The following is an 11,163-nucleotide window of genomic DNA, read 5'->3' on the forward strand; positions in this document are numbered from 1 at the left end:
AGGATCAAGCCTTTTAATCTCACATTGTAACGACCCGCTGGTCGTTTTGAGAATAGAACTATTTTGACTCTTCCATAAAATTGTAAATGGAATTTTTAAACTATTTATTTAATTACTATTATCTGATTTGGGGGTAAATGGGTCAACTCTTTTATTATATGATATTTTATACCGTTAAGTCACATAGAGGATAATAGGTTAGTGGGGTTGTCACGTTTTAAAAAAATAAAACTCTGGTTTAGAAAAGAAAAGAGGTGGCGGCTGAAAATTTATCTTAGGTGACAAACGAGAGGAAAAACCATAACTACTGCTCGTAAAAGCAAAGAAATTCTCATTCTTTTCTATTCTACATAAGGTGTGTTGTCAGAGTAGTTGGGATTGTTGTTACTATTACATTATTATGTGAAAAGTTGGTATCAAAGTGAGAATAACAATTGGTGTTTGTTCAAATTGTTTTTAAGGAAGGAATATTGTTATTAATTGCATCAACCTAAGGTGTATTTATAGCCATTATTGATCCATCATTCTGATGGTGGATATTAATGAAAGGGTTACATATATATATATATATATATATATATATATATATATATATATATATATATATATATATATATATATATATAAAATTAAAAAATTAATTATGGTTGCATAGAAAATTTGGTCCTGTAAATTTGTGGGTTAGGTAGAAAAATTTTAAAGGAGCAACGTAAACATGATAATTTGTCATTAGAAAAAGAGTTAATCTTCATCATACAAAGGTAACTGCAGAAAAAAAAATTAATAAACAAATAAATTGAATTCCGAATACTTCCAGTTGTAAGGTTGGGTGTGAAAGATTTGCTTCATTTTTGGAAATTTCTAACAATTATTACCCTATAGTGGGAGTTTAATATATGGATATAGAATTTTAAGTTTGGTGAGTTTTGAGTTAGGATAGACATATAGCATATGGGTGTCTAAGGATTGATTTGCTTATAAATATTGCATAATTGTTAGATTGGAAACGTTCTTAAACTTTGCGGAAAGGAAAGTTCAAATCTTGAAGTTTTTTGGCACGAGGTTTGGCATTTAAGGTATGTTAAGACTTTTAGACTTGTTGAAGGATATTTTTCCTAATTAAATATTTTTTTTAAAAATGGAATAGACAAGGGGTAAGGGCGAAATATAGGGGTCTCATATCAATGGTGTGACGGGTATTCATACGAGTACCAGTGTTATAAAAGGAAAAATTACTACAATAGAATGTGGATTGTAATGTGAGAGTGCCAAAGCATATGGGCATTAGCTGATACATTATTGACTTGAATCGTTGTGTGATGGTGTTTTCTTTATTTCACCCGTTTAGTTGTGATAATTGAGGTGGTTATGTATTATGTTGAGATTGATTGATTGAGATGCATAATAATGTGTACATGCATTGACATGAGATTGAGTATAAGTTAGGCACGTGTAGATCGTCCGTGCTGGGGATGGTGAGATGTTAAGATTATAATTTGGGCACGTGGAGACCATCCGTGCAAAAATTGTTTTATGTGATTATAGTGCGTTGAGATCGTCCGCACATACACATTGAGATCGCCCGTGTCGGTATATGGACCTCGCGAGTCCCCCATGGGTCATTAACTCTCGATGTATTTTCGAGGAGTATCATGTATATACGGTTGAGAGAGTACTGGGTATTCTAAGACATATCATTTCATGGTATCATATTACATTGAATTTCATCACATCCTTCATTATTGATGATATTGTGTTTTATTTGGTGGTTGAAAATTTCTTAATGTTTGACTACCTCTATTTGATGGAACTAGAGTGGTAAGTGAACTATATACTTGTATAATTAAAGAATTAATTTTTCTTATATAAACTCCCAGCACTACTTCTTCGTTGTCGGTCAATGAGACATACTCGGTACACATGGTTTCGTACTCATACTACACTTGTTGCACTCTTGGTGGTGCAGATTCGATTCCGAGTAGGAGCACATCTTGTGGACCAATATGAGTCCGAATTTCGAGTGTCTTGGAGTTGTTGTGAGTTGCTTGGTTGTTCAGTGTCCCACACCTCCCTCTATATTTTACTTATTCTGTTATTCATTATTCAGATAGGATATTTCTTACGTTAGAATTGTCATTTTAGTTTCAGAATTGCATCGTATTTTAGAAGCTCTTGTACTTATGACACCAATTCTTGAGTAGCATATTGTTTTCAGTTTTTCGCATTCTTACTTATAAGGAAATCAGTTTAGAAGATATGCTAATTATTTGTCTTTTTATTTATTAGTTATTTAAGTTTGTTAAAATATGTTGGTTGGCTTATCTACTGGTTGGGAACATAGGTGCCATCACGACTTGTGAATTTGGGTCGTGACAAATTTGGTATCAGATCCCTAGGTTCATCGGTCTCACGAGTACAAGAGCAATGTCTAGTAGAGTCTTTCAGATCGGTATGAAGACGTCCATACCTATCTTTGAGAGGCTATAGGACATTTAGGACATATTCTGTTCTTTCATTCACTATCGTGCTAACTTGATCTTGTTGAAATTCTTATCTCGATATCTCATTCTCTTAGATGGCGAGGACTCATACATCTGCAAGTGGTGGTCAGGATCCTATTCTTGCGCTTGCTTCTCGGAACACTATTTTAAGGTAGAGGGAGGGACGAGATCGAGGTCGGGGTAGGGTCCGTATTGTAGTACCTATGGAAGTCAGGTACCAATAGCTACCAAGGGTCGTAATAGGACCTTACCTCTTCATGAAGAGGTTGTTCATGGGGATGTGCAAGATCGTGTCGAGCTTCAAGATACCTTGGCTCGTATGTTAGGAGTCCTAGAGGGGATGGCTCAGACAAGAGCTTTTCCTGTCACTTTTGATGATTCACAGATCCGTGTTGGAGGTCAGACTTTAGATCCTATAGTTGCTCCAGATTCTCAGACTCCCAACACTCTGCTAGCTGTTTTTGTAGCTCCTCGTTTGGATAGTATGGAGTTTCCAAATATTACATCACATTTGGCGAACAGACCTTCTATGACCATTGATGAGCAAAAGATGTTTGGGAGTTTCAGACTAATGAATCCTCCTACTTATATTGGTGACTTAACTGAGGATGCATATGAATTTATAGTTAGTTGTCATGAGAGGTTGTATAATCTTGGATTAGTGGAGTCTCATGGAGTTGAGTACACAACCTTTCAGATGACTGGCTCTGCCAAGCAGCATTGGAGGAATTATATTAGCAGTAGGCCAGCTGGATCTCCTCCACTATCCTGGACTCAGTTTACTCATATATTTATATCAAAAAAATTTCCATGCAGTGAGAGGGAGCGCAAGAGGACCGTGTTTTAGGTTTTGCATCAAGGTGGTAGGTCAGTTGCAGAGTATGAGGGTAAATTTCATGTCTTAGCTAGGAATGCTTCGATGATACTTCCCACATAGGCTGAGAGAGTGAGGAGGTTTGTTAAGGGGCTGATTATTCCAATTCGTCTAGGAGTTTATCAGGTTGCTGCTTCTGGTGTTCCGTTCCATAAAGTGGTGGATGCTGCTAAGGAGTTCGAGATGATTCGACGTGAGGGATTTGAGCAGCGTGAGGGTAAAAGAACCTGTTATTCAAGTGATTTTGGTGGTGCTCTGCCTAGGTGTCGAGATTATGTAGGTAGAGGTTATCACTCTCAATTCAGCAGACCCATTCATACTGTTATACCTACGTCTGAGGCTTGTTACACTGGGCATAGTTCTTCGAGCTTAGTGCATACTTTACAGGGTTCATCTTCTAGGCCTATAGTTTGTGGAGGGAATTCTGGTCAGTCAGGTTCCTCTCATCAGCCTGCATCTCGTAGGGGATATTTTGAGTTTGGTGATATGGGACACTGTGTGAGAGACTTCCCTAGGACCAGACGTGGTGGCTTACATCAGGGTTCTCAGGCTTCGACTTCCAGGGCTGCACAATCTCCAGCTAGGGGTGGTGTACAGAGTGGTAGATGTGGTTCTTCTTCTGGTCGAGGTGGTGGTCATGGAGATTCACAATCTGAGGGAGGTCGTTCTCACTGTTATGTTTTTCCGGGTAGGCCGGAGGCTGAGGCTTCAAATGCTGTTACCACATGTATTATTCCATTTTGTCATCGACCAGCTACTATATTATTTGATGCAGGCTCTACTTATTCTTATGTGTCCACATATTTTGCTCCTAGTCTAGATATATTATGTGAATCTCTTGATTTGTCGATAGGTGTTTCTACTCCTATTGGGGATTCTGTAGTTGTAGATCGGGTGTATCGATTATGTATTGTTACCTTGATGGGGTATGACACTCATACAGATTTAAATGTCTTAGATATAATAGATTTTGATATGATTCTTGGTATGCATTGGTTATCTTCTTACCACACAATGTTAAATTGCAATGCCAAGACAACACTTTAGCTATGCCTTGAATTCCAATAGTAGAATAGAGAGGTTCTCTGTCACCCTCCTACGGGTGTGATATCATTTCTTAAGGCTCGTCAGTTGGTATAGATAGGATGTTTGGCTTGCTTGGCACACATTCGAGGTACTAGTATTGAGAATCCTATGCTTGAGTCTATTCTAGTGGTGACTGAATTTTCATAGGTATTCCCGACTAATTTGCCAGATCTTCCACCAGATTGTGATATTGATTTTTGTATTGATGTGGACCAGGCACTCAGCCTATTTTCATTCCTCCTTATCGTATGGCACCGGCTGAATTGAAGGAGTTGAAGGAGAAGTTGTAGGATTTGTTGAGCAAAGGTTTTATTAGACCGAGTGTATCTCCTTGGGGTGCTCCAGTGTTATTTGTGAAGAAGAAAGATGGATTAATGCGTAGGTGTATTGACTATTGAAAGTTGAACAAGGCAACCATTAGAAATCAGTACTCGATACCTCGTCTTGATGACTTATTTGATCAGTTGCAAGGTGCTTCAGTTTTCTCCAAGATTTATTTGAGATCTGGCTATCATCAGCTGAAGGTTAGGGCAGAGGATATCCCTTAGACAGCTTTTCGAACACGTTATGGCCATTACGAGTTTTTGGTGATGTCTTTTGGATTTACTAATGCCCCTGCTTCCTTTTTGGACTTTATGAATGAAGTGTTCAAACCGTATTTAGATTCCTTTTTTATTGTATTCATTGATGATATATTGATATACTCATGCAGTAAGGAGGAACATGAGCATCATTTGAGGATTGTGCTTGTGATTCTAAAGGAGAAAGAACTTTATGCAAAGTTTTCAAAGTGTGAGTTTTGGCTTAGTTCGGTAACATTCTTGGGACAAGTAGTGTCCAAGGAGGGTATCATGGTGGATCTTAAGAAGATTGAGGCGGTTATATATTGAGTCAGACCTGCTTCAGTTACAGAGATTTGGAGTTTCTTAGGCTTTGCAAGTTATTATCAACGGTTTGTTGAGGGTTTCTCATCCATTGCATCTTCATTAACTAGATTGACACAGAAGGAGGTGACTTTTCAGTGGTCTGACGAGTGTGAGGTAAGTTTCCAAAAGCTCAAAATGTTATTGACTACTACTCCAATTTTGACCTACTAGTGGAGAGAGAGAGGGTGTTGTTGTATATTGTGATGCTTCTCGGATTAGTATTGGTTGTTTTTTGATGTAGAAGGGAAGGGTGATAGCTTATGCTTTGAGGCAGTACCCTATTCATGATTTAGAGTTGGCAGCTATTGTGTTCGCATTGAAGATTTGGAGGCATTATCTTTATGGTGTGCATTGTGAGGTGTTCACGGATCATCGTAGTCTCCAGTATATATCCAATTAGGGAGATCTTAATATGAGACAGCGGAGATGGTTGGAGTTGCTTAAAGACTATGACATGACTATTCTTTATCATCTAGGCAACGTAAATGTGGTAGCAGATGCCTTGAGTAGGAAGGCGGTAAGTATGGGTAGTCTAGTCATATTACAAGTTGGCGAGCGTCTTTTAGCTAGGGATGTCCAATCCTTAGCCAATAACTTTGTGAGACATGATATTTCAGAATCTGATAATGCGTTGTCTTATATGGAGGCTAGGTTATCCTTATTTGAGCAAATTTTGGCTGAAAAGTTTCATGATGGTGATTTATGTAAGATTAGGGAAAAGGTGTTAAAAGTTGAAGCCAAGGTTGCAATTCTTGATAGTGAGGGAGTTTTGAGGATCAAAGGTTGTATATGTGTTCCTCGGACACGTTATTTGACTAGATTGAATATGGAGGAGGTCCATATTCAAGGTAATCTATTCATCCAGGGGCTACTTAGATGTATCGTAACTTGAAGTAACATTATTGGTGGTTTCGTATGAAGAGGGACATAGTTGATTTTGTATCTCGGTGTTTAAATTCTCAGCAAGTGAAGTATGAACACCAAAAGCCTAGAGGTATGACTCAGAGGATGCCCATACCTGAGTGGAAGTGGGAGCGCATTGCTATTCTAACAACCCTAAAAATGGATAAGATAAGAAACGATTTATGTGTCAAGAATGCCTATGATTAGACCAGGGCTCACACAGATTAATGTGTGTAGAACCAGACCTCCCCTTGCTACAGCCAAGCCAACTAACTTGGGGAGTTAGTTGAGCTTGGAAAGGTTGGTGCCAACCATATAGAGCTCTCGAATACAGAAATTTACTCGAAGGAGTCTACTGGACTTAAAAAGAAGAAATCATAGGTTTGGACAAGGATAAGGGTAATATTGTAATTACACTAAATATAAAATTAATTATTTAATTGATAAGATGGAGGGGCAATTTGGGGAGAGATAGCCAAAATGGAGCTCTTGAAGTGAAGTCTCCCTCACGTTTATCTCTCCATTCACACGCTCAATCTCTCTTCCTATTTCATAAAGAAATTCGCTGCCAAAATAAGATACAAAAGCAGAAAAAAACCAAGTTCTTCACACTAGAAGAACTCACACGAAATCACAATAAAACAAAACGTTAATCACCCATTAGACTAAGGGAGGTTGTCAATTACAAGTTTAATTGAGGCTAAATGTAGAGGAATAAATCTGGAAATTTATTTGAGAATAAAGGGATGAGGCCACCAGGATTTGAACATGTGACCTCACCCATGTACTGCCTTGAAATCGTAAGAAAAGAAATAAGATTATGGGGAATCGAAATGGGGTACGCTGGTTGAAGAAGTTGAGTGCAAAAATTAATAAAATAAAATGGGAGGCATGGGAATCGAACCCACGACCTCCATGCAGAGAGAGAAGTGAAAGAAAAGTAAAAGAAATAAAGTGTGAGGCGTGCAAATCAAACCCACGACCTCAAGGTTGAAAGGGAGAATGTGCGAACTAAATAGGAAAATAAAGAGAGGTTGTGGGGGCTCGATCCCACAACCTCACTGCCTATGCATAGCTAAGGCAAATTTTAAATAAAAATAAACTAAGGAGGCTGTGGGGGTTCGAACCCACAACCTCCCAATTCCCAGCGAAATAAAGAGTAAAATAAAAAGAGGCTATGGGGGTTTGATCCCACAACCTCTTGGTCTAGGTTAGTTGGACAACACAATTTTAAATGAAAAATAAAAAGGGATTATGTGGGTTTTATCCCACAACCCTTTGGCCAAATAAGATGAGGATCCAAGGAGAAAAATAAAGATAGAATGGTGATGTTGGGGCTCGATCTAGGGTCCCAATGTCATGGGGACTAAAAATAAAGTCAAGGAAAAATGTAAGTATTGTCCAAGAGGTTCGAACTTTGGTTCTCTTGCCCTAATTTCCATATTGATACATAAATCATACGTGAATTAAATGTTCAAGAGTAATGCCACACACTTAGATCGAAATCGAGATCTTGACATACATACAAGATACATAAGTCTTGTACTACATATTCTTAGGAAGATATGAGTCACTTGGCAAACTATGAATGAAGCGTCATGGTTTGTATGTATAGACCCATAAGTCTAGCATACGATTAAAAATATGAATGTAAGATGTATGTAATGAAGTGATGAAACCCTAGAAGGGTTAAGTACGAGTGTAAGATACACTAAATGGCCAAGTGCATTGGCATATGATGAAATGAACAATGAAATAATGAAATGAACAATGAAGTGATGAAACCCTAGAAGGGTTAAGTAAGAGTGTGAAACACACTAAATGACCAAGTGCATTGGCATATGATGAAACACATATTTACGTAAAAAGGGGTGAGCAATTATGAAGAGAAAATGTGCTAATGTTAATAAATGTGGTGACAACATGATATGAAACTAATGTAAAAGGTGATATAGCAATCTCAAATGAGCCTAAGTAAATGTTACCAAAACGTACTCACCTATGAGAGTGTAAAGTTGATGAAGAGACTAGTCTCTATGAACACTCTAATAAAAGTATTGAGATTAACACACTCAATACTAATGATGAGATGAGAAATCATCTATTGAGCTATAATGTCCTCATACTAGAAGACAACTTCAATGACGTATGAGTTGAATGCAATGGAACTTTATACTAAGCACCAATAGACTAGTTATGAGTCGTGATACCTTTTATTGGAAAGGGCTGAGATTCATGTACTCTCATGAGATGAGACAATCCGGCATTCTGGGTATGGGTCTCCTTATATATCCTAGTTTTTAAACCTATACTGCCAATATAGGGATCTGGCGGGGTTAAATTCCCATGTACGGTAGCATTTCTTGGGTCACTTTCGTCGGTGATTCCACCTCTTTTCGATGTGGGGGAGACACTGGATTTCATGATGCTCACATGATCTATGTTGGTTAAAGTTAAAGTTCCCAAAGAATGAATGAGGTCAGCCTCAAATGATGCACATAATGATATGAACGATACCAAAGGTGTTAGGATAGGATATTCAAGAGGTGATCTAGACTCAAGTAAATACACTAGGTTATTATTGATCATTGCACAACAAACCCGATGAAAGTCTTAAACTACATCCTAGGTATAACTGGTGTTCACACTAGCCTATGAACGAAATGAAATGAAGTATGTATGAATGAATGAAGCGGACTCTGTGTTTGCTAAAGAAGGCTCCCTAGTTGAGGTCCCATATGTTGAGCCCTCTTTTGGGAAGTCCTAAGGTCAAGTCCATGATTCCAAGGTCTCATGGCATATGAAAGAATGATATGAACTATGTATTATGATATGTGAAATATGTTATGTGCTGTTTGCAAAATGATAAGTTTGACGATGCATGTTACACTAATGGCATGACTTTTCAAATCCAAATTTTGCAGGTCCATTGACTTTTCTAATACAAATTTGGCAAGTCCACTGATGTGACATTCCAGAAATCATGTTGTTAGGAAAGATATATTCCCTCTCATGCATGTCCTTGGTGTGTGCTTGAATATACCTATACTTAGTACAAGTGTGTACTAATCCCATACAACTCTATATTTTTAGGTGTAGGCACAGGTAGACGCTAGAGCTTACACGTTGACGTTTTAGCTATCCGGACGTGAAACTTTGTTCTGGACTTGGTAGGCCCTCATGTCTACCGTTATTATCTAGCTTAGATGTAGGCTTTAACTAGTGGAGCATATTCAACTACTTTTTCTTTCCACTTTCATTTCATACTTTGTATTGGTTCCATTTTGGCAAAAATACGTTCAAGGCAATTATGAACTGTTTCTTTCATTTGATTATCTCTATATTAGATGATTAATATTTGAATGCCTATAATATTATGTTTAAAATATTTAGTATGAAGTAAGAAAACAAAAAGTTCAAAATTTTTGCTAAAATTAACCTAAATAAAGTAAGAATGACGTATGTAGGCTTGTCTACGACCTCTGCGAGGTCAACGACGCCGGTTTGGTCTGGGGTCTAGATTTTTGTTGTGACAAAGTTGGTATCAAAACACTAGGTTACATTCCGAGGATAATATGTTCACATCAACCACGTTGAGTAGTGTCTATGTCATGGTAGTGAAGTGCACCACTATCCTGGATTAGAGACTGCATGATGCGTAGGGAAATTTCCCTTCTTCTAATCCTATCGTGCCTTTACTAATGTTTGACTTTCCTGATGTTATGAGCGTGTATAACATCATACATGTTGCTTACAGGGAATGAACACTAGGAGAACTATTGGTTAGAGGAGAGGAGTAGCAGCTGCTTGGAACAATCAAGTTCTACCTCAGGCTTCAGCTGAAGGAGTGTCTATGCCTGTTAAGCCAGATGGGTTGAATGATGTGGAAGTGCGGGCATCTCTGGCCCAGATGGCACAGACCATCACTATGCATCCCAGGACATGAGTGCCCAGGTCAACCGGCAGAATGTTGAGAGGGAGAACCCACCAGTGCGTAGCATGGCTGAGAGACTTCACGAGGATGAACCCTCCTATTTTCACAGGGTCTAAGACTTCAGAGGACCCCAGGAGTTTGTGGATGAGGTGTATAAAATTTTTATGGCTATGGGGGCCTACGATACTGAGAAAGAAAAGTTGGCTTCCTATCAGCTCAATGATGTTGCACAGACTTGGTGCAAGATGTGGCTGGATAGCCGAGCTTTGAGAGGAGTTCCGGTCACTTGGGAGCTATTTAAGACATTCTTCCTGTGGAGATTCTTTCCTAGGGAGATGAGGGAGGCGAAGGTTCAGGAGTTTATAAACCTTAAGCAAGGACCAATGACAGTCAGGGAGTATTCCCTGAAGTTTGTCAAACTATTCAGGTATACTTATTCATTAGTATCTAACAACAAGGATGTGATGAGTACTGAAGTTTGTTAAATTATCCAGGTATGCTAAATCCATTATATCTAATAGCGGGGATGAGATGAACAGGTTTCTCACAGGAATCAATGGAGATCTGGAGGAGGAGTGTCGGTCAATGATGCTCCATGATAACATGGACCTCTCCAGGTTGATGGTGCATATCCAGCAGGTAGAGAAAAGCCGCAAAAATATGGGCGCTCGTGATGGCAGGAGGCTAAAGCCTCAAGATCAGGCAGGTCCCAGCTATGGAGGCTATAGAAACAATTTAGGCGTTCGTGATTAGCCCAGGTTCAAGAAGGGGCAGCAGAGTTCTAGAAATTCTAATTCCTAGAGGAGTACAACACTTAGAGGAAGCAGAACTGAGCCCAAGAAGTCCAATGGAGGTGAGATGTTGCGTCCCAAAAAGAACTGTGCTAAGTGCGGTCCTGCTCACAGTGGAGAGTGTAGACAGGGCACTAATGCCTGTTTC

At 38.8% G+C, this 11,163-nt stretch overlaps 2 protein-coding genes across 2 annotated transcripts; both read left to right on the top strand.

Annotated features, from left to right (window-relative positions):
• Nucleotides 1–2,575: 2,575 nt before the first annotated feature.
• Nucleotides 2,576–10,236, top strand: LOC138347598 (uncharacterized). Its single transcript, XM_069295896.1, has 9 exons — nt 2,576–2,652; nt 2,745–3,339; nt 3,439–4,360; nt 4,678–4,747; nt 5,174–5,253; nt 5,392–5,501; nt 5,629–5,761; nt 5,864–6,222; nt 10,078–10,236. Exons 1-9 carry the CDS (start codon nt 2,576–2,578, stop codon nt 10,234–10,236), a joined length of 2,505 nt encoding a protein of 834 aa, XP_069151997.1.
• Nucleotides 10,237–10,394: 158 nt separating this feature from the next.
• LOC138347599 (uncharacterized) lies at nt 10,395–10,977 on the top strand. The gene is made up of 2 exons (XM_069295897.1): nt 10,395–10,651; nt 10,719–10,977. Exons 1-2 carry the CDS (start codon nt 10,395–10,397, stop codon nt 10,975–10,977), a joined length of 516 nt encoding a protein of 171 aa, XP_069151998.1.
• The last annotated feature ends 186 nt before the right edge of the window (nt 10,978–11,163 follow it).

This window comes from Solanum lycopersicum, chromosome 3 (genome assembly GCF_036512215.1).
Source record: "Solanum lycopersicum chromosome 3, SLM_r2.1".
NCBI classification, from domain to species: Eukaryota; Viridiplantae; Streptophyta; class Magnoliopsida; order Solanales; family Solanaceae; genus Solanum; species Solanum lycopersicum.

What these genes read in the sequence shown, in the direction of transcription:
- LOC138347599 (XM_069295897.1), top strand. Translation starts at nt 10,395, where the DNA reads ATGGGGGCCTACGATACTGAGAAAGAAAAGTTGGCTTCCTATCAGCTC. An exon ending in AAGTTTGTCAAACTATTCAG is followed by an intron (nt 10,652 to 10,718) that starts GTATACTTATTC and finishes TAAATTATCCAG; the next exon opens with GTATGCTAAATCCATTATAT.
- LOC138347598 (XM_069295896.1), top strand. Translation starts at nt 2,576, where the DNA reads ATGGCGAGGACTCATACATCTGCAAGTGGTGGTCAGGATCCTATTCTT. An exon ending in AGTGGTCTGACGAGTGTGAG is followed by an intron (nt 5,502 to 5,628) that starts GTAAGTTTCCAA and finishes TTTTTGATGTAG; the next exon opens with AAGGGAAGGGTGATAGCTTA. An exon ending in TGAGGTGTTCACGGATCATC is followed by an intron (nt 5,762 to 5,863) that starts GTAGTCTCCAGT and finishes TTTATCATCTAG; the next exon opens with GCAACGTAAATGTGGTAGCA.